Raw genomic sequence first — 24,201 nt, 5'->3', positions numbered from 1 at the left:
ACAAACGAGCCAAAGGAATGTTAGTCCATGTAGATCTGTCTCCATCTCCAGAGCCAGTAGCAAGAAAAGGGACCAAAAGGGCTTCTGGACTCTCAAAACAAAATCACCAAGGGGATTTCAGGAAACAAGGTTATAGAGTGTGGTACTAATGTATACAAAGTTTTGCATTTCCCATATTCAAATATAGACTGTAGGAAATGAGGCCACCTGAAAACTGTCACTGGCAAGGATGTATTAAAGTCAAAAGCAAAAGAGAAAATATGAAAGTTAAGGAGAGATTGGCATAGACAGACTGATACACAGACAGACATGCCACATTTGACTTCACCATTTCGATAATTTATACTCTATCTAAATTAACACTGTTTCTGAGTATCATCTTAACACACCAACTTACCAGCAACAGTGCCTACCCAGTGTTATTTTATCATATCACAGAATTCTGCAAGTGAAAATTTCAGGCAGGGCTTGGATAGATACAATTGGGTGACTTAAGTCGTATTCAGATGACAAACAGGGTAATTTGGAAGGTCAAAGACAGGCTGGCTCACACACTGGAGCCTTGGGGCCAGCAGGGAAGCTGCAGGCCTCTTCTGAGCCAGCCTTGGAAGTCATGTACATGGTCACTTCTGAGTTAGCCTTGGAAGTCATGCACATGGTCACTTCCAGTGTGATTGTTGATTTTTAAAGCCTGAAAACTAGTTCAAGAAAAGAGAAAATAGACTGTGCTTCTTGGTGAGGGGTTGAAAAGGTCACACTGTAGGAATGTGGAATGGGAGGTATGGTTGTGGCCATCGTTGGACCATCCAACCTACCCTAGTGATACACGCACTTTCACAATTTAAGTGCTAAAGACTGCAGTCCCTGAAAAGACATTTCCAGTGATGTACCAGTCTAACTCCATCTTAAGATTAAAAACCATCTTCTTACAAAATCAAAATAAGTTCCTTCCTGTTTTCTGCAAAATTTGGGTTTGACAAGGTCTTGACCCATCTTCTGGAATCTGACATGTTCCATACACTATAGCCTGACTTATACCCTGATAAAATGTTCTGCCAAATAATTTTTAAATGTTCTGCCAAGTTCCTACATAACCAAAAACCCTTAGAACACCACCACCACCACCCAGCCTTGTGGTTTTGTGGCTATAAAAACCCATTTCTCCTCTGGGCAGGGTTATTCTCTCAAACCCCACTTTAGGAAGATAACCCTGTCTGACATAAAATAAAACTTGCTTAATTCAACAAAAATATGTGGGTAGGTAGTTTTTACTCTCATTCAATAGGATTAACACTTTATTATGAGCTCACAATAAAGATAAGCTATTCAGGAAAAGCTTTGAATCTGTTTTCTTTTTCCTCTAGGAATGACTAGAAGAGACACAGAAGATGATATATATCAATACCCAGATAATCAGGAAGAAAAATCAAGGTACTGATCAAATAAAAACTTTCTACTAAGTGTCAACTTTGTGTAGGATACTAAACATAGTCTTTTTTATATATTTTTTGCTTTAGTTTATGAGTATGTTTTGTCTACATGTATGTATGTGCACCACATGTATGCCCAATGCCCTAGGAGGCCAGAAAAAGGTATCAGATGCCCTGGAACTGGAGTAGCATGCAGTTCTGAGCCACCATGTGAGTGCTGGGAACCGAACCCAGGTCCTCTACAAGAGCAGCCGATGTTCTCAGCTGCTGCGCCGCTGCCCGGCCCCCAAACACAATCTTATTCCTCACAACCAATAACGCTTCACCTGGTACTAAACTAACCCTGAAACACTGTTCCTAAATCACCACAGACTCACTTTGAAATATCATATACTTCAAGTACTTTTCATCTCCAAGGTGTGTTTTTAAACAGGGAAAGCAAAAATCTCTTTCAAAGCAAGTTGTTTTTAACTTTTAAGCACAATGCAAAAGTTAATCTTATCATTTATTTTATTTCAGATCTCCAGATAATCAATGAAAGGAAACTTAGGTGGCACCACATCAAGGCAAGAAGAAATTTAGCACATAGTCTTAGACTTCACTCCATAGGACCATGTAAGAAGTGATAGAGTCATAAAAAAGATTAGGGTTATTTGTTGAATTTTGTGCTGCAGTAACTATGGCAAGTTTATGAAGATGAAGAACAGCTCACCTGGTTAGAAAGATCAACAGTTATACATGAAATAAACTCTAAAATGTCTCCTTTTACCCACTACTCCACATGAAGTCATGGCATCCAAGAATCAAATTTTAATTATTCCTGATTGTAAAATATTTCCAAGTTAAGGAAACCATTCATGCTGCACAAACACATGATCATATTTGTTAAAATTCCAGGGAAATGTCCCAGCGTGCACAAAGGGTCCTGAGCAGTCCATGGTGTGCTTGAACTGCTACTCAGTCTGCTTGATGTGTGGAAACTTAGAGTTATGGCACGTTTAGCTGATAGGACACAACCTAGCATACATAGTGTGTTTGAGACAGTCAGGGAAACCCTTACAGCTCAGGGGCCATTGCTAGTGTGCTTGAGCTGAAAGGATGTGGCTGGAATGGTTACCTCTAAAACAGATGGTCCCCCTCAGGTGAATCCATAAAGGTAGTGCATCACCAAGAAGAAAGACTTTACTCCCTGTCAACGCAGTCAGGGTATACTCTGGCTCTGATTCCTTTCCTGGTTTGCAATTGCAGAGCAGAGGCTAATCCTGGAATGATGCCGTGTTGAGAGGTGCTCAGGTATACCTACTATCAGCCCAAGAGTGAATCAATTCAGCAACAACGTGATAAAGATGATCCAATGCCCTCGCCAAAAAGCCTAGATTAGGTGTGTTAGGGGAAAGGGTTCTTCTGGGTTGTGAGCCAACTTCCACAACATCCCAGTCCTGGACTGTCTCTTGTTTCTCACTCTAAAATTAGAATTAAAATGTGATTCCTTCTTTAAGCCTGCCTTGATGTCTGCCCTCTGGTAGATGGGGATCGCAGGATGCTGAGATGGAACCTGAGAGAGGGGGGAATTGTTGAGAATACAGTTAACAATCACTGATAGCAGAGCTTCCTGAGAGGTCAGATCTTCTTTTTCCAAAAATGTCCACTTGCTCCTACTAAAAGGGGTAGGTAGCTGTCCAGGAACTAACAGACAGACAGGTGAACCAGGAAAAAAACCAATTAATATTAAAATTTTTAACATATAATAAAGAAGGCATTTTGAAATGATGGTAAGCTGAGTGTAATAGCTTGTGTCTTTAATCTCAGCACTCAGGAAATAGAGGCGGGAGAATATCTGTGAGGTCAAGGCCAGCAAGATCTACATAGAGAGTTCCTGCTAGTGCTACATAGTAAGACCCTGTCTCAAAAAAAAAAAAAAAAAAAAAAAAAAAAAAAAAAGATGATAGGCTTGGTAATAGATGCTCTGAGACTCCTGGTTATCTACATAAGAACTATAGGACAGAGAAGGACATCCTTCTAGTCAGAGATTGAGAAACATCCTTCTAAGAAAAAAAAAAGCCAAAGCCAGGCACAGGTGTTAACAACTGCTTCAAACACGACTCCATTAGAAAAGTTGATTAAGTGAAACACCTGCCATGATAGCACACACCTGTTATCCCAGCACTCAGGGAGCAGAAGCAAGAAGATAGCTTCCACAAATAATATAAAATACCTTGTGGTAACTCCAACTAAGCAAGTGAAGGACCTGTATGATAAGAACTTTAAGTCTCTGAAGAAAGAAATTGAAGAAGATATCAGAAAATGGAAAGATCTCCCATGCTCATGGATAGGTAGAATCAACATAGTAAAAATGGCAATCTTACCAAAAGCAATCTACAGATTCAATGCAATCCCCATTAAAATCCCAACACAATTCTTCACAGACTTGGAAAGAACAATACTTTACTTTATGTGGAAAAACAAAAAACCTAGGATAGCTAAAAGAATCCTGTATAATAAAGCAACCTCTGGGAACATCATGATCCCCGACCTCAAGCTCTACTATAGAGCAATAGTAATAAAAACAGCTTGGTACTGGCATAAACACCAACATGTGGACCAATGGAATTGAACTGAAGACCCTGACATCAATCCACACATCTATGAATGTACGATTTTCGACAAAGAAGCCAAAACTGTACCATGGAAAAAAGAAAGCATCTTCAACAAATGGTGCTGGCATAACTGGATGTCAACATGCAGAAGATTGCAAATTGATCCACATCTGTCGCCATGCACAAAACTCAAGTCCAAGTGGATCAAAGACCTCAACATAAATCCAGTTACACTGAACCTGACAGAAGAGAAAGTAGGAAGTAGTCTGGAACAAATTGGCACAGGAGACCACTTCCTGAATATAACACCAGTAGCACAGACACTGAGAGCAACAATTAATAAATGGGACCTCCTGAAACTGAGAAGCTTTTGTAGAGCAAAGGACATGGTCAATAAGACAAAATGACAGCATACAGAGTGGGAAAAGATCTTCACCAACCCCACATCTGGCAGAGGGCTGATATCCAGAACATATAAAGAACTCAAGAAATTAGACGTCAAAATACTGAACAATCCAATTTAAAAAAATGGGCTACAGAGCTTAACAGAATTCTCAACAGAAGAATCTCAAATGGCTGAAAGATGTTTAAGGAATTGCTCAACATCCTTAGTCATCAGGGAAATGCAAATCAAACAACTCTGAGATACCATCTTACACCTGTCAGAATGGCTAAGATCAAAAACACTGAAGACAGCTTATGCTGGAGAGTATGTGGAACTAGGGTAACTCTCCTCCACTGTTGGTGAGAGTGCAAACTTGTACAGCCACTCTGAAATCAGTATGGCGGTTTCTCAGAAAATTGGGAATAAGTCTTCCTCAAGACCCAGTTATACTACCCTTGGGATGCTCAATCTTACCACAGGGACACATGCTCAACTATGTTCATATCAGCATTATTCATAATAGCAAGAACCTGGAAACAATCTAGATGCCCCTCAACTGAAGAATGGATAAAGAAAATATGGCACATATACACAATGGAGTACTACTCAGCGGTTAAAAAAAATGATATCAAGAAATTTGCAGGCAAATGGATGGATCTAGAAAATATCATCTTGAGTAAAGTAACCCAGACTCAGAAGGACAAACATAGCATGTACTCACTCATAAGTGGATACTAAGTGGGAGGGAAGGGATGGCCAGACTGCAACCCACAACTCCAGAGAGGCTAGCTAACAGGAAAAGACCCTAGGAGGGACACATAGATGACCCTGTGAAGGAAAAGTGGATGAGATCTACATGAGTGGACTGGGTGTTGGGAGTGGCAGAGGGCGAGGAGTGGGAGATGAGAACAGGGATATGGGAGGGTCGAGCTGGAACAGGGACAGAGTGGGAGGGCAGGGAGGAAGATATGATAGATGAGGACATCATGGGAATAGGAAGAGGCAGGGTGCTGGGGAGGCTCTCAGAAATCCACAGGGTTGACCCCACCTTGGTCTGCTGGCAGTGGTCCAGAGGGTACCTGGACTGGTCTACTTTGGTGACCAGCCTAGCAAATAACCTAGCTGTCATCATAGAGCCTTTGTCCAGTGACTGATGGAGGCAGATGCAGAGATCCACGGCCAGGCACGAGGCTGAGCTCCCAGAATACAATTGATGAGAGAGAGGAGAGATACTGCAGGCGAGAGATGTCAAGATCATGATGGGAGGACGTGCAGAGATGACTGGCCTCACTAGTGGAAGTCCATGAACTGTGGACTGGTAGCTGTGGAGCCCCCATGGGACTGGACTGGGCCCTCTGGACATGGAAGACGATTGTTTGGCTCAAACTGTTTGGGGGGCACCCAGGCAGGGGGATCGGAGTCTGTCCCTGGTACATGGGCAGGCTTCTGGAATCCGGTGCCTATGGTGCGACACCACAGCCTTGGTGCAGTGGGAAGGGGCTTGGACCTGCCTAGCCTCAGTGTGCCGGGCTCTGCTGACTCCCCATGGGAGACCTCGATTTGGGGGATGTGGGGATGTGGGGTGGCTTGGGAAAGAGGGCTGGGGGTGGGAGGAGGGAGGAGGGGGGGTCTGTGGATGGCATAAAGAATGAGTAGAAAATTTCTTAATAAAGAAAAATTTAAAAAAAAAAAAGAAGATGGCCGGGCAGTGGTGGCGCACGCCTTTAATCCCAGCACTCGGGAGGCAGAGGCAGGCGGATCTCTGTGAGTTCGAGGCCAGCCTGGTCTACCAAGTGAGTTCCAGGAAAGGCGCAAAGCTACACAGAGAAACCCTGTCTCGAAAAAAAAAAAAAAAAAAAAAAAAAAAAAGAAGATGGCTTCAAGGTCAATCTGTTCTCTACAGGAAGTTCCAGGACAGCCTGGACAATGTAGTAAAACCCCATTTCTAAAGACATAACTAACATTAATAATTTTAATAAAATAAAATTAAAAGACCAACAACAAAGCAGCAGATGAGGTTATAACAGCAGAAAAATAATTTTTATAAAACAAATAATTATTTGTGATTTTATAATTTTATAATAATTTATAATTTAATAAAGAGAAAGAAGAAATGACAAACAAAAAATACAAAAAAAAATGAAAACCTGAAGAAAAGACAAGACACTGATAAAAGCCGTTTACAGCACTGATCAGATAAAGGACTAGAACTGAGAATATACTAAGAACTTTTGTAAGCCAATAATAAAGCAAAATGTAATTGAACAGACAAGGGAAAACTGAGTAGGCATTCAGCACAGAAAACACTCCTGTGGTAAATGAGTCTAAGAAATGTCTGCAGCCTCATTGTCGGTCACCAGGAAAATGCACATCCAGACTACAGAGAGAAGTCACCACAGATCTGTTAAAATGGCTAAAGTTAACGGGTCATGACACACACTGGACCGCTCCAAACGTGGTGGGTATACAGGCAGGATGACGCAGTCTGAAAAGTCTTCACTGATTCTTTACACTGTGACCCAGCAAGCCCACTCGAGATATTTCCACAGACGGAACGAAAACACATATCTACAACCAAAACCTATACATGAATGTTTGTAGTGTTTTATTCTTAATAGCTAAAAGCTGAAACTAACCCAACTGTCCGTGACAGTGAATGAGTAATCAAATCGCTGTGCTTTCATAAAATGAAATAAAAATAAAATAAAACAAAAGAAACCACTGATGAATGAAACAACAAAAAATTGAGATGAATGAATCTCAAAAAATTCACACTAAGTGAAAGAAACCAAACACAAACATTTTCTTTCTAAAACCATCTAAAAAGGATAAACCGTGAAACAGAAGTCACATTAGACTGGTGGCTAATGGGTAGGGGCAGAGGATGGGTTCGGCTGGTGGCTGTCAAAGATGGACATTTGTCAAGTCTAAATTAAATTGTACTCAGGAGGAGGGAAGTGCCTTTTACTACACAAATTGTAACTCAATAAACCTGACTCTAAGATAAAACAAAAGCGAGTGTGTGACTACAGGGTAGGTTCAGCTCAGTCTCATCGATATCAAATATAGTTTTATGCTTGCGATTATTTACAAATGTTTACATGTATTAAGAAAAAGTACCGCGCGCTAACTGATTGCGCCACTGGAGCACACGCCTTTAATCCCAGCACTGGGAGGCAGAGGCAGGTGGATCTCTGTGAGTTCGAGGCCAGCCTGGGCTACCAAGTGAGCTCCAGGAAAGGCGCAAAGCTACACAGAGAAACCCTGTCTCGAAAAAAAGAAAAAAGATTCGTGAGGCTGGCAAAATTGTTCAGCACGTAGAAGCACTTACTGGGCAAAGCAGAGGACCGGAGTTTGATTCCTGCAGTTTGATTAGAATGCTCAGTACGGTGGCCGAGGAGAAACCCTGCTCAGTACTCTCAGCTGAGGCTGACAGACTAGAAGGCTTCCCCTTCCTCCTTTTATTCTTCATAGTCTGTCTAGTATCCAGGTCAAAGGCGACTCATCACAGATGTCATTGTATGGTTTGGGTTGTTTTTCCTGACTTAGGGAAATTTGACATTTTGCTTTTTATTCACTCTTCCAAATATGAAAATTTCCCAAGATAACTTAAAGTGAAAGACCCATGAATTAGCTGGGCATGGTGGTGCATGCCTTTAATCCCAGCACTGTGAAGGCAGAAGCAGACAGATTTCTCAATTCAAGGGCAGCCTGGTCTACAGAGTGAGTCCCATGTAGCCAGGGCTACTGAGACCTGTCCAGAGAGATGGAAGAGGGAGGAGAGAGAAGAGAGAGAGAGATTTTTTTGTTTTGTTCTGTTCTGTTCTGTTTTGTTTTGTTTAGAGACAGGGTTTCTCTGTGTAGCCCTGACTGTCCTAGAACTAACTAATTCTGTAGATCAGGCTGACCTCAAACTCACAGGGATCCATCTGCCTCTGCCTCCCCAGTGTTGGGATTAAAGGCGTGTCCCACCACAGCCTGGCAAGGCTGGAGAGATGGCTCAGCCATTAAAGGCTAGGCTCACAACCAAAACTACAAGAGAGATTTTTAAACTCAATGTTTGTATTGATTATTTGGAAATTTTACATAGTGTACCCCAATCACATTTACTTCTCAGTCCTCCCAGATCCACATTCCACTTGTGACCTCCCCCCCAAAAAAGAAGAAAATACCAAGTCCAATTTGTGTTGCCTGTATATTCACTGAAGCATGGTTAAACTCCCAGTGGCCAGTGCCTTAAAGAACCAGCTGGGCAGTGGGAGCACCTGCCTTTAATCCCAGCACTTGGGAGGAAGAGGCAAGTGGATCTCTGTGAGTTTGAGGTCAGCCTGGTCTATGGAGTGAGTTCCAGGACAGCCAGGGTTGTTACAGAGAAATCCCATCTCAAAAAACTAAAAAAGAAGAAAAAGAGAAGGAGGAAGAGGAAGAAGAAGAGGAGGAGAATAAGGAGGAAGGGAGGAAGGGAGGGAGGGAGGGAGAAAGGAAGGAAGGAAGGAAGGAAGGAAGGAAGGAAGGAAGGAAGGAAGGAAGGAAGGAAGGAGAAAGAAAGAAAAGGAGAAAGAGAGAGAAAGAAAGAAAGAAAGAAAGAAAGAAAGAAGAAAGAAAGAAAGAAAGAAAGAAAGAAAGAAAGAAAGAAAGAAAGAAAGAAAGAAAAAGAAAGAAAGAAAGAAAGAAAGAAAGAAAGAAAAAGAAGAAAGAAAGAGAAAGAAAAAGTATTCCCCACCCCTACTCCTGGCAAAAGCCACCAACTGTGAAGATCTCTCACAACAGATTATTCAGCATCCCTGTCACAGTTTTTAAGAGTTCTCTTCAATGGCTTCCTGTCTAGATGGTTTCTTTAATTTCAGAGGGTGGGGAATGTCACAGAAGCCTTCTATGTCAAGAGAGAGATTTTTTAAAAGAAAGACTTATGAACTAAATAATTAAATAATTTCCTCTGAAATTATGAGTACAGTTTTAAAGGCTATTTTCTTTCCTATCTCCATGCCTTCACAGCAGTTCCAAGCATTTAATCTGGTCATTGTGACAATCCTCCTGCGACTGTTTATTATATTATTTTAAATGTATAAATATCTACCCACTCTAAGTCATGCAATATTTAAGTTGCCTGACTAATATATTGTTTGTGAATGTTAGCCTTTACTTTTAATCTACTGGCTTGCTCCTTAATAATATGAAATGGCTGTATTACTTTGTATAACAATCTATAAGTATTTCCAATGATTATTAATTATTGTTGTATTTTGTTCTTATATGTTTGCATTTCTATTCCAACAGACAGTAGACATCCAACATTAAAAACATACTTAGATATTTTTCCTTACAAAATACACATAGAATGCAGATTTCTATTTGATAATGAATATTCAGCTCAACAATGTATCTTAGGCATCTGTTGCATTGCTAACATGGATTCAATGAGATAGTGAGCTTTTCACTTACATTACAGATCTTGCAAACTGTCTATGGATATCAGCTGAAGTAGGTCTTTGACTAGTTAGCCTTCCAAAAGCCATAGCATTAAAATAAGGGCAAAAAAAATCCCAATACTGAACTTACTATAAAATTAAGGCATAGTCTTAAAAGGAAGCATATAACCAAGCATGTGTCCTGGACAGAATTTTATGCTACACCCAGAACCATCCACACTGCATTCTCATCTCCAGTCTTTAATTTGCGTGTATCTAAAGCAGTGAGGGATGAAATGAGCAAATGTCCTCAAGGACAGTGCTCTGGCTGTCCTTGCTGTTACTGACACATTGTTCTGGCTTATAACCCATTGCCACTTGAAGCACTAAAGGCAATCTCAGGCAACCATCCCTCCTAGCCAAGGCCATCTCCAATGCATTCCCCACTGGAAGAGCATGCCTGAGGAACCTAAAAAAAAAAAAAAAATGCTCCCTGGTGGATCCTGCATGAAAGAATAAAAGCCACCACTCAGGAGGCAGAAGCAAGTGGATCTCTGTGGATTCAAGGCAAGCCTGGTCTACAGTTGCTCCTATAAAGAATCTCTCACAACAGATTATTCTGAAGAAAGTGCAGCCTCATGAGCTCTAGCAGTTGGGGTGTGGGGGGGGGTATTTAACAGATCTTCAAATGCTGCTGATAATCTCCTTCAATAAACTCCAAAATTTGACAAATGATCATTCCTTAAATGTTGGTTGCAACAAAAACTTTGAAGCCACAGCAGTAAACTTTTCCTGTTTACTTTGCATTTAAGCCATGCATGATAGATTTTTTTTTAAAGACAGGATCTGTCCCAGGTTGCATCAGAACTTCCCTAGGTAAAAGAGAATGACCTTGAGCTTCCGATCTTCCCACCTCTGTATCCTGAATGCTGGGATTAAAGACATTGGACAATGCACTTAGTTTCTGTGGTGCCAGGGAGACACACTCAGGACTTGGTGCACACTAAGCAAGGAGTCTTCCATCTGAGCTCCATCCCCAGTCCAGCTATACATGATTTTTATAGCATCAAACATTGATCCTTTAGAAAATATTGGCTCAAAAAGTAAAGCAGCCCTTTCAAATGTTGGCCAACTTCTTTATACAATGTTTTTAATTACATCCAATAATATCACTTCCAACTTCATCAGAAAGTGTTTTGAAGCTCGAAAGCTCAAGATGAAAGAAACATATTTCCAAAATTGTGATTTTTTTCATTTGAAAACTCAAATTATTACTGGCAAAAAAAAAAAAGGTATAAACTGATTTCCTTGAAGTGACAAGCTCACTTTGTTCAGTTTGAAGGAAGTGTCTGCCACACACGCTCTACTACTCATTCTTTGAAGCAAAATGGGAAACAAAAGGGATCTGTGAAGCCAGCAGCTCAGCCTCACGGCTCAGTTTCCTTGTGCAGAGGTGCTCTGTGCAGACTCTCTCCATCTTCCACACAGTGTATACTGTGAAGAGGCCTCAGGGGTTGAGATTCAGTAACCGGCTTCTTTATTTGACTAAAGTACAAAGCAAGGAAGATGTCTACAAACAGCTTGGAAGGCAGCTATGTTCACCACTGTACCTCCAAGTAGTTTGATATGATTATCCTGGTTATTGCAGCCTGCCCACAGTTTCCCCACCAGTATTTTGACATCATTGGTACAAGTATCAACACAGTAATTAAACTAGTGATATTTTCATACAGCTACAAAAACAAAATTGACCACACCAGTTACCCGGAAATCCCTCTCAGATGGGTCTGTGGGGCACATCTGGAAACCTCTAGAATACATAGCCTTAAATGTTTATTACAACTTGTGGGGGTTTTGCCATGACTTTCTGTTCCTTTCTTTTTCATGAAGTACCGGTATGTTTTACTGTCTATTTCCAAAACTCCTAATGCAAAAGCCATGGAATTGTTTTGTTTTTAGTCTAAGAATATATGTTGTAGACATGCATACAGAAATGGGAAATGGCACACAGATGAGTTCTCATTACAATCTTTTAATTAGGTCCAGAGTTTAGAAGCAGCCCCGGTGTCCACTGAGAGAAGACGTGCTAAGTAAGCTGTAGCCGGTTTACACAGTGGAGTGCTACACAGCAAAATGGGGGAGGAGGGACGGAAGGGAAAGAGAATCAAGAAGAGGGTGATGAAGAGAAGAGCGAAGACCATCTTCCAAACTCACCTGGAGACTTCTCTGGGATACACAGTTCACGTGAGGAGCGGTGCACACGGTCTCTGCTGTTCAATGTTTTGTACCTTCTTTAAAGCTCATAAACTTGATCATCACTGATAGACATGGGGCCTTTAAGAAGTGACAATGACAAAAGGACCATGTTCTCCTGGGCAGGATTAAGTCTTACATACGAGGCTTCAGACATAATCCCCATTTTCCTCTGCTTTCCATCATCCAAGGACAGAGCCATAAGTCCCCCATCCTGGAAGCCAGCCAAGGAACCAGATGTTCACTAGCCAGCAACTGGATTTAGAACTCCAGCCTCAAGAACTAAGAAATATACTAAAGAAAACAAAACAAAACAAAACAACATTGCTTTAAATAGCCCAGTTTCGCTCACTTTAACTAGAGGCTGAGAGATGGCTTGGAGGTTAAGAGAGTACACTGCTCTTCCAGAGGTGGCTCCAGTTGGTCCCCAGCACCCAGGTCAGAGGACTCACAAGCACCTGTAGCTCCAGCTCGGGAGATCCCTGAACTGGCTTTTCTGGCCTCTGCAGGCACCTGCACACATGCACATAAACTCAGACTCCGAGGCGGCACAAATGAACTACATGCTCTCTTCTCCTCTATGGTAGAAGACAGAACAGACAATCCTATTGCTCGCATTTAACAAGTTAACAAAGACGGGAGACCCAGTCAACAAATCCAAGTGGGGTGAAAAGAAGCTGCAGTCGTGAATGTAGGCTGCTAGATTTCACAATTATTTTAGTCAGTTCTTTATATTTTTGTAACACATGGAACATTCAATAAACTTCATACAATCACTTTCAGGTGTATAATTTTAAGTGTTCTCAGAAACTCACTGTGCCATTCTCCAAATCTGTGGAGAACAGTCTACATGATAGCTCAGTGTAAGCATTTGAGCAGCTTGAAGAAGGCTGATAGCTACATCCTGGACTCCACAGCAAATTTCTCAGCCTGCATTCTTCTGAAGCAGGCCATCAACAGAGTTCTCAGTGTTGGAGCTAAGTATGGGATATTGAACAATAGCAGAGTATGTGTTTAGACTGTATGGAGCCCTAGGTGTACACACACACACACACACACACACACACACACACACACACACAAACACACACCAGCAGTCAGTATTTGTGTTAAAAACACTAAACTGTTCAAATTATTTCCAAACTACCACATGCTTTTTAAAGATGTTTTTATGTTACATTTTCTTTTGCGGGGCAGAGGGCTGTAGCACACCATTTTTGTGGAGGTCATAGAAGAACTTTCAGGAGTCTGTTCTCTCTTTCCACTTTGTGGATCCCAGCAATTGAATTCAGGTGAGGCTTGGTGGCAACTACCTTTACCCACAGTCATCTCACGGGCCTCCAAATGCATTTTAATGTGACCAGTTGATTTGTTTTCTTTCCCTGAAAACAAACTTGCTACTTAAAATCTAGATGCTGAAGGGAAAGTTTCACTAGTCTATAAATCCAGTCCTCAGAACGGTTTCTATTAATAGTTTCATCTTTACAATTTAAATCCATTCGGATTCTCTTCCAATGCATGTCCATACATAAAGATGAAAAGTGTAAAACTATTTTATTAGAAATATTGATTTTAAATTTAAAACTGCTGAGAATAAATTGCTTGTTTAAGAAGAGCCAGAGGGGAAACAGTGAACCAGGGTGTTCTGTGTAAATACGCACTGTTGGGGCGTGACGTTCCGCTTATCATCTCTATGAGGAGATATTGTACAATCAGCCAGAATTCACATCTCAGAACCTCAGCTGCAAAGCAAAAAGAAATCCATGGCCAAGTGTCACGTAAACAATGTCTTTCAACCCCTTCGATTTGTGCGTATGTATCATCCTACACACTCACTCATCATCGCCTCTCTCCACTCAGTAAAGATGCTGGCAGATAAGTGCTTTGTCAGAACAAGGCAATCCGCTCTTTCAGAACCCATCCGCTCCATATTCTGAAGAAAACAAAAGGGGCTTTAAATCAGGTCCAACCAACAATGAGCTATTCAACCCCAAAAGGATACAAAACAGTGGGCCTCAAGGAATCTCCAGGAAGTGCACAAAGGACTTCCTGTTGGGAAGGTCTGGGATTCCTACTACAGCATTCAGCAGAGAGAGAACATCTTACTCTTGAAGATGTCCTAGGACTGCCAGGACTGTGGGGATGGGCCGGGGGAGGGGGTGGTCCTAGAAGCACAAAGGGAAAGGTTTTAGGTATGATAGGCTAAGCCTTACCCTAGTGCATACTGCCGATCTGGAAATTTCCTGGACGTGTTAGGGAAATACAAGATGAATATAACCAAAACAGAACCCATTGTCTCAAAACATTTTTTTCCACGTTAAACGTGTGAAGCAGGCTGGGGAGGTGGGGTGTGGGTAGCTCAGTGCTTGACTTACATATGTGAAATGCTGGATTCCATTCTCAGCACCAAAAAAAAAAAATGTAATTACATTTTTAAATCGATTATGTCACATCTCCATTCCTTTTCATTAACAGTATTGGGAACTATACTGCGAAGCAAGGTTCGAGGGTTAGGGATGGGAAGGCTGCCTGCTCCCGTCTATTACATGGCTGCTGATGATAGGCTTTTGTCATTTTTCCATCATGTTTCTATATTTCTCTTTTGTAGCTAGAGTTTTCCTGCCTTGCCCACAGTCCGGACAAATCTCTGTCACCCTCCAGTCCCACAGCTGCTCAGACCCAACCAAGTAAACACAGAGACTTCTATTGCTTTACAAACTGTATGGCCGTGGCAGGCTTCTTGCTAACTGTTCTTATATCTTAAATTAATCCATTTCTATAAATCTATACCTTTGCCACGTGGCTTGTGGCTTACCGGCATCTTCACATGCTGCTTGTCCTGGTGGGTGGCTGCAGGCAGTCTCCTTCTGCCTTCCTGTTCTTTCTTTTCTCCTCTCTGTTAGTCCCGCCTATTACCTCCTGCCTAGCCACGGCCAATCAGGTTTTATTTATTGACCAATCAGAGCAACTTGACATACAGACCATCCCCCAGCACAGCCAAGTGCAGACCATCTCAGACACCTGCACTCAGGCCCGTGGTCCTAATCATCCTCTATGCGGACCTGCTGGGTAAAGCCACGAGAAACCCGAGAACGGGCTCCCAAGGACATACAGAACATCCCACAGCACTCTTTTGCCTGCTGTTTCTTCTCACTTCACCTGACTGATGGTAAGTGTTGAATGAGTGTGTAACGGTAGTCACAGACTTCTCTAACAGAACCAAATGCTGACACTCCAAAGCAAGTCCTTGGCATCAGAAGATGAGGTGTGGTATAGTTCAAATGCTATTTATTGGCTTCTGTCTAAGACTGGGCATGCAGCTGATGAAAAGCTAAGTGGAATGCTAACTAAAAGGGGAAAAATTTGAGAAATTCTCTTCTGGGTTCTTTGGGAACTAAAGAACCTTAGCTCTGAAAAGGCCTTTAGGACTCCTTCATTCTAACCAAGGATCTGCCCCTGGTTCAGTCCCCTGTCTTTACCTCCCTTTCGGTTTACTCTGTTATGGAAGATTTAGGAACCATTCAAACCAATGACATCTACCAAGCAGCCCAGGGAATGTGAAATCAACAGAGCACACATTCCAATTAAATCCCACATAAAATACAAGCATTACATAAAGTTAAGAAATACATAGAACATTCTAGAAGGAAATTAATACAGGTTTTTAGAGAGTTTTTGTTTGTTTCGTTGGTTGGTTATAGAGTTTTGGAGGCTTTTTGGGTTAAATTGGTGTTTGTTTGTTTGAGACAGGGTCTCATTATGCAGCTCTGGTCCGCCTGAAACTCACTATGTGGGCCAGGCTGGCCTTGAACTCACAGAGAGTCACCTACCTGTTCTTCTCAGGTCCTAGGATTAAAGGAATGTGCTGCCATGCCAGCCCCAGTACAAGATTATTTTCATGATCTAGCCAATAACCCAAAAATAACAAAAAAATCTTGACTCTAGCATCTAGTATAAATAATTTAGAGAGCTTTAGAGAAGAAAAATGTGATAAATGTATCATTGTTTATCTTGATTCTAGAAATGTATAGCTGATTTGGGAGTTCTAAGCATGGATATCCATGGTAGCCAACACTAACATAGACATAATGAATACTTGGCAATGAAGGTAGGATGGGGAAAGTGTACTATTTATATATTTGTTGTAGTGCTCAGGACTGAGCCCAGGAGCTTGTGGATGCTACACAAGTGCTTCCCTGGGGGTCTACCACTGAGCTATGCCCAAAGACCAAGACTTTAGACAGCACACAACAGGTCAGCTATTTCTATAAGGAAGAATTTAAATCATGTATAAGGGGACAGAAACACCTAAGACATGGTAAGACTAACAGTGAATCAAAAGCCCTATCCACCCTTTAGACTTCCTATCCCTGACCCGGCCTCGACGTTCACAGACCTCCTCTATTCCCCTCTACACTCTTTATTCTAAACTGAACGTAATCCCTTGGCATTGTGAGTCAAATCTCTCCTTAGACTTCCACTCTAGAGGACAAAGAGAGTTATTGAAATTGCTTCCTAGTCCAGAGGTCAACAAGGCAAGGTGAGGGACAGGGAAGTGACAGCTTTAGGGACACAGAAACTGAATACTTGCTCCATTCTCCTCACACTCCACAGAATGACCACTTCCTCACCATGGACTCCCAGAGTTCAGCCTCAGAGTCAGAAAAAATGGAAAGCTGCTTCAAAACTGACGGACAGAAATGCAGGTGTGGCGGCTGATAATAATGACAATACCATTGTTCTATAACAAGCTCATAAAGAATCATGCTATATTCTAATTCTTTATAAGCTTGTTATAGAATAATGGTTCATTCTGGCGGAAGTCCAGTATTGACTATACAGCTAATTTTCTACGTGATCTGAGATACCATGTCTTTGTTCCTCTAATAGAACTTTTAACTAAATGATCTCTCAAACTTCTTTTGGCTGCAGCATTTTATTACTCTATGGAAGTCTTTTTACCGAGCCTTAGCTATGTGCTTCAAAAAATAGAGCACAATAAATCCGACATCTTTTGTTATTGCTTGCTAAATCTCTTTCCCTGGGGTCCTTCTTGCATGATGGAATTTGAAATTTTTCAGTTTATCCATGTGCTTATTCTATATACTAACTCTTTAAGCTCAACTATAAAACCAAAATGCTAACATTAAAAACAAAAAGGATCACTTTCATTTAATATTTTCACAGAAAGAAATTTAGCTACATAGGTACAATTAAAAGACACATGGTAGTATAAAACAGGTTTCCGATGAAGTTTCTGCTGAGAACGTGAAAGGAAGTTTAAGCGAGAAACAATGTGAGGAATAAGATACAGACACTAGAATTTTAGGAGGAGAAAGAGGAAAGAAATGAAGAAAATAGTGAGGAGTTTGTTTCCCTTCAGACAATATAGGAACTGGATTTTAGAGGTGGATCACAGCCAGTAGCAGTGGCGCACACCTTTAATCCCAGCACTTGAGAGGCAGAGCCAGGTTGATCTTTGTGAGTTCAAGGCCATCCTGATCTACAGAGCGAGTTCCAGGAAAGGCACCAAAACTACCCAGAGAAACCCTGTCTTGGAAAAACAAAACCAAAAAACAAAAAACAAAAAAAATAGAGGTGGATCACTAGAACAGATTTGGTGGCACTTGTATGGATTCCAAGCCTGTGGAGACTGAGGCAGGAGGATGTGAGTTCAGAACCAGCCTGGACTACAGAGTGAAATCACACACACACACACACACACACACACACACACACACACACACACTCACATATACACACACACACAAAATGAGTCAGTAACACTTTGTCACTTTAAAAATACAAACTCAGCTCAGAAATCAGCTTTGTGTCATTTTTCTTATCATAATAAATCCTACAGACAGTAATAAAGACCTTTATTATATACATACACGATTCCTAACTCCCTCACTACCTTGCAATAGAACAGATATCATCAGGTAAGGCTTTACCGACAGCTATGTCCTTGACTCCTCCCCGTCCATTACATGCACTATTTGCTGATCTACAGTTACTGAAAAGTCCAAGACCCAAATGGCCAGTATTTCTGAGTAGATCATGTTCCATAGGCAATAGCTATTTCATTCCATATCTCCAGAGGCAGGGGCGGGGGGGGGGGGTGCCGCTTTCATGATAGACTGACAGCTTGAAATGTCCATGTTCAGCAGCTCTTGTTTGGTAATAGCAGTGAGTATTTTTATTTAAGTAAAAATGTCAGCTGTAGAGACAACGGCCACTTCGGTAGATGGCAACTCAAAATTGTAGCATGTAAGAATTAGGAAATGAGCACACGCCTTTAATCCCAGCACTCTGGGGACAGAGGCAGGTGGATCTCTGTGAGTTCGAGGCCAGCCTGGTCTACAGAGTGAGTTCCAGGACAGCCAGAACTATATAGTAAGACCCTGCCTTGAAGAAAACAAAGCAAAAAGAATTAGGAAATGTAGGAGCTGGAAAGATGGCTCTGTTGACAAAGTGCCTGCCTGTAATATGAGGTCCCAAGTTCAGATCCCTATTGCTTACATAAAAGTGAAGCAGAGACATGTCTGTAACCCCAGAGCTAGCAGGGAGGAGAAAAGAAGCAGATCCCAGAGGCTCACCAACCAGCCAGTCTAGCTGAAACACTGAGCCCCAGGAAGAGAGCCTGTCTCAAAAAGATGAGCTGGAGGAAGATGGTGTTGACCTCTGACCTCCTTCACACAGACATGTACAGGTGAGCATACATGCACAGGCATGCCCGCGCGCGCACAAACACACACACACACACACACACACACACACACACACACACCTGTGATCTTTGAGAATCAGGAAGTTGCAAGGGGTAATTTTATGGAGAACCTATACAGACTAAGGACCCCATGAGGACGATCGTTCACAAGTGTAAATAAGTTGAATGTGTCCAGATGCATCAGCTTAGCTATGAACAAACATGTGAGTTGAGTGCGTTTGAAAGTCTTTAGTTGCTCATAGAATCCCTCTTCTCTCTTTTTGACGGGACTCCTGGAGCTCTATCTGGTGTTTGGCTGTGGATCTCTGCATCTGCTTCTATCAGTCACTGGAGAAAAGCTCTGTGACGCCTGAGCGGGCTTTTAGGAACCCACTATCTATGATGGGACACCTCACAAGGACTTGAGGCAGGGGGAGGGGCTTGGACTTGCCTCTACTGGGTGTACCTCCTCATGGGATGCCTTGCCTTCTTGTGGGGAGGAATGGGGGTGGGTTGGGAGGGGGAGACTGGGGGTGAGAGGAGGGAAGAGGGGGGGTCTTTGATTGGTGTGTAAAATGAATGGAAAATTTTTCTTAATAAAAAAATGAAATGTCAACAAAAACGGGGGAAAAAAAGTCTTTCAGTTATCTCAGTAATAACAGCCTATGCCTTCTAGGCCCACCAGTGCAGCTAGCTGCATGGAGTGGAGCAGAACTCATCCCCTTGGAGTGTCTCTGTTCCTTCCAATTCTGTGTGAATTGTTACAGGCCCCTGTCTCTGCAAAGGCTTGATCTGTATGTGTTTTATTATCCTTAAGACTCAATAGGCAGCTTGGCTGGTGATATGTGGCTGGCTTTGAGCAGCTGAAGACTAATTGATTATGTGGATCTCTACACATCCCTACCAAAGGAAAGTGTGAATTAATTAAAAGCTTGACTAATTCTTCCTCCTTGAACTTCCACGGTGCCTTTTTAGTGGCTTAGTCAATTTCTGTGTGGCAGCTGATTGCCAAGGCCAGGTCTCCAGGTGCTAAAGAATGTGAGGCAAATCCAGTGTCCAAATTCCTTCATTGTGAAAGCAGGTCAGACACAGACAGGCTTCGGGACGCACTGAGGCGCTGTCACCTGAACTCCACCGGTCCTGTCCAGTTCTCCTTGTGCACAGTGACCAGTGTTCACCTCCACAGTGACCAGTGTTCACCCCCACAGTGACCAGTGTTCACCTCCACAGTGGTGATCAGTGTTCACCTCCACAGTGGTGATCAGTGTTCACCTCCACAGTGACCAGTGTTCACCTCCACAGTGACCAGTGTTCACCTCCACAGTGGTGATCAGTGTTCACCTCCACAGTGACCAGTGTTCACCTCCACAGTGCGTGCACCTCCAGTGTTCACCTCCACAGTGACCAGTGTTCACCTCCACAGTGGTGACCAGTGTTCACCTCCACAGTGACCAGTGTTCACCTCCACAGTGACCAGTGTTCACCTCCACAGTGACCAGTGTTCACCTCCACAGTGTGTTCACCTCCACAGTGACCAGTGTTCACCTCCACAGTGACCAGTGTTCACCTCCACAGTGGTGATCAGTGTTCACCTCCACAGTGACCAGTGTTCACCTCCACAGTGACCAGTGTTCACCTCCACAGTGACCAGTGTTCACCTCCACAGTGACCAGTGTTCACCTCCACAGTAACCAGTGTTTACCTCCACAGTGGTGATCAGTGTTCACCTCCACAGTGACCAGTGTTCACCTCCACAGTGACCAGTGTTCACCTCCACAGTGACCAGTGTTCACCTCCACAGTGACCAGTGTTCGCCTCCACAGTGGAGAAAGCATGCAGATGTTTCTCTCCCAGATGCGAGATTTTCCCCAAAATACTGAACTGACATGTTTTTTCTAGCAATAAAAGTGAAATATCTTTGAAGTAACAGGACAGCAAATGCAATCACACAGCTCCACACAAAGAATAAAGGAGTAACACCACCCTGCCTAGATGCCTGCTAGCTACCCGCAAAGCCTGTGGTGGTGCTTAGTAGGAGATCATGTGCAGAGTCGCTGCACAGTCCTGGCCTTAACCCTCAACTCCAATGATCCCCTCTTCAGAAGTAAGAAAGCGAAAGCGCTTCTTTCCCACTTTTTCAGTTGGTTTTCTTGCTGTCACTAAACCATAGACAGGCCCACGGCCTGGCGTCTGCCATGCCGCAGTCTTCCTCTGAGTGCCATTCCCAGCCTTCTTTTTACTGTACTATGTTTTAAGATTTTTTAAAATAATTTGTTTAACTTTATTTTATGTGCATTGGTGTGAGAGTGTCAGATTCCCTAGAACTGGAGATACAGACAGTTGTGAGCTGCCATGTGGGTGCTAGGAATTGAACCCAGGTCCTCTGGAAGAGCAGCCAGTGCTCTTAACCCTGAGCCATCTCTCCAGCCCCTAAGATTTATTTTTTATTGTGTATGCATGGGTACGTACACGGGTATGCCCACCTGTGTGAGGGTTCCCTCAAAGGTCAGAGGTGTGACATTCCCATGAAGGCAGTTACAGGCAGTTTGGAGCCGTCTGGGGTGGGTGCTGAGAACTACACTTGAGTCCTGTGCAACAGTAACATATCCCTTTAACCAGTGAGCCATTTCCCAAGCCTTTTTTATGGTTTTGAACTAAGACAGGGCCTCACTAAATGCCCAAGCTGGACTTGAACTCACTGTAGGTGAGGCAAGTCCTGAACTTGCAATCCTCCTGCCTCTGTAACCCAAGTAACTGAGATTACAGACTGGATCATCAGCCTCACTCTTCCAGTTACAATAGTCTGTTTTCTGTGAGTCAAGGCTAGAAAAGATCTATTCTCGTGTAAAGGATAAAGGATAAAGCATTTTTCTTTTTGGCTAAGAATATTTGCTACAAATGTGAGTAAAGTCCTTGAGCAAATATATAAAAAAAATACAGTGATTGAAATGGGACATAGGTGCTAAATAAAAGGCAAACTATCTTTCCTTCTCAAGTTCAAGGCCATCCTTAAAAAACACAGAATCACTGGGGGTCTGTCGCTTGCATTTAAAGTCTGGTGACTTCAACAAATAGTCATAGTTGAACAAAGCCAGCTCCAAAGGAAGAAATCTATTCCCAGGTGGCTGTATTCTCAGCACCGGAAAGGCTGACGCAGAATCCGCATTCAAGACCAGTCTGGGATACATACTGAGAACTGTGTCAAGGAGAAAAGGAGAGAAGAATGTCTTCCATTGCCTGTATCAGTTCAAGGTGCCTAGTGGACTGCAGGTCCAGTGGGCTTTCTCGTACTGCCCTATCTACTCCTGAGACTGCAGACACACAAACGTCCTTCAGCTGTCCTTCACGTGCAGGTACCAATGGGCAATTAGCTTTTCAAAATTAGGGTGTGCTTTTCATTCCCATCATTTTTCAAAATACCTGAAATCCAATAAAAGTCAATAGATGTAGTTGAAATGCTTCCCTCACTAATAGAACCATTCTGACTACCTAAAATCCAAGAAAAGTTAATAGACGTGGTTGGGGATTCCTTCACTAATATAACCATTCTAGAAATAGTTGGTAGAAAAGAAAGCATCACTAAATATGAAAAACAACACCACCCTGACCCATGCAGCTAGGTGCAGAATTCCCTAACCTGCAAGTCCTTCCGGACTACACCTTCAAAGTCAGATTCTATATGAAGTTCGCAAAGCAAAAGTTAGCCAGGGAAGAATCCTTTGTCCATTTCACTCCTGTGACGGGACTGTGTTTTGAACATCTCCATGTGCAGCATCAGCTCCTGCCCTTTCCTGATATCAGAACCCATCTCTGACTCCCAGAGAACTCCTGCAGCCTGGAGTCTCAGCAGGTCCCAGGAGCCTGGGCCTGCAGCGTGGGTGCCTCCCTAAGCAGCTCCAACTAGTCACTGCTTGCATCTTAGCTTTCCATTCAGCCAGCCAGTATTTACATCTTAGCACAGTGCCCCTGAAGCCAGAGCTGCAGTCCATTTCACATTTTACTAAGCTAAAGCTGCAATCCATTTCGAATTTTTCTGTATGTGTTAGAACCACTTAGCAGAATGGGGAGGGTGAACTATTTTATTTTCAATTTCCTCAAGAAATAGATGATGAATTTATGCCTAAAACACTAGTAAAATTCTACATTTTAAAATTACTGCTGCAAAAATCTGATTGCCAAAACTAGAAATGATATTCTCAGCCTTCTGAGGCATCATTTTTTTTTGGAAGCACACATGCCTTTTTGAAGTCATTCTTTGGTAATACATGAGTATTACTAAAATTGAATATGCACTGATGTTCTTAATAAATAAATTTTATGAAAGGGTATTTAATTATTATCTAAATTTTGTAGATGAAATAATTGAAAGAAATAAGAATACTTTCCTGTGTCTTCAAAAACAATAGAAAATAAAGATTACCATCTGGAACACTTTCATTGTGCAAAGTTCTACCCACCATCTTTGAAAATGGAAAAGAAACTAAATCTTTATTTAGTACAAAAAAAATGCACTAAGTCTGGGTATGGTGGCACACACCTTTAATACCAGCACTTGGGAGGCAGAAGCAGGAAGTTCTCTGTGAGTTCAAGGCCAGCCTGGCCTCCATAGGGAGCTCCAGAACAGCCAGGGCTACATTGAGAGAACCTGTCTCAAAATTAATTAATTTAAAAATACACTAAATGTTATGATATCTCAAACAATAATTCAAGCAATGAGGAAAGTGGTCATGCTAGGCTTGCAGATAAAAAAAATAACAACTCACAAAGAGGTTTCCCTGCAACTGCACATGACTAGGAAGTTTTCGAATCTGACTTTTCCAGCATTTGAATTCAAGTCTACCAAACTCCAAGAGAATGCCTGCCATGTCCTCTGTGGCATGCTATCACAGGTGTGGTAGATTCAGATAAAATAATAATAATGTAGAATCATTTTCTAAAAGCAAGTTGAAACATTAAACAATAACATGGTAATTATTTGAAAAGATCTATGATGGGAGGAAAAAAAACCTGTTATATTTTAACCTAAATCTCATGTAAGGTAGAAAGAAAGAACTTTACAGGGGTTGCTGCCCTCATTTATCCAATAAAAAAAAATACTCCCCATTTATCCAGAAAGAAAAATAACTCACACACCCCACAGAGTTTCTGTATCTGCCAGAGACTAAAGCCCCTGCCGCTACTCTGTGTCCCTGTAAGTAGTTCTTACAGGGTCTGTTTCTAGAGCCATGTGCAGGAGAACCAAATAGCATGTTGCTAGAAAAAGAAAACAAAAAACTATGGTTTTCATTTCCTCAAATCCTTAGGCTTCCATTGCTGGTTTTTGTTTTGTTTTGTATTGTTTGTTTTTTAGTTTTTTAAAGATAGAATCTTGTTAGGTATCCCAGGTTGGCCTCAAACTCAGAATCAGCCAGGACTATCC

The 24,201-nt window shown here is 42.1% G+C and overlaps 1 protein-coding gene across 1 annotated transcript in view; it reads left to right on the top strand.

The window, feature by feature from the left end:
* Window positions 1-2,928, top strand: part of Ttc29 (tetratricopeptide repeat domain 29) — a 200,009-nt gene extending 197,081 nt beyond the window's left edge. Inside the window, exons 12-13 of the mRNA XM_028892914.2 lie at window positions 1,365-1,431; window positions 1,950-2,928. Of these exons, the coding sequence (XP_028748747.1) occupies window positions 1,365-1,431; window positions 1,950-1,968 (86 nt within the window). The 3' untranslated portion in view covers window positions 1,969-2,928. The remainder of the gene's footprint in view (window positions 1-1,364; window positions 1,432-1,949) is intronic.
* The last annotated feature ends 21,273 nt before the right edge of the window (window positions 2,929-24,201 follow it).

Source organism: Peromyscus leucopus, chromosome 5, assembly GCF_004664715.2.
Source record: "Peromyscus leucopus breed LL Stock chromosome 5, UCI_PerLeu_2.1, whole genome shotgun sequence".
NCBI lineage: Eukaryota > Metazoa > Chordata > Mammalia > Rodentia > Cricetidae > Peromyscus > Peromyscus leucopus.
The sequence above is the reverse complement of the archived record's forward strand: the minus strand, read 5'-3'. Positions and strand labels throughout refer to the sequence as shown.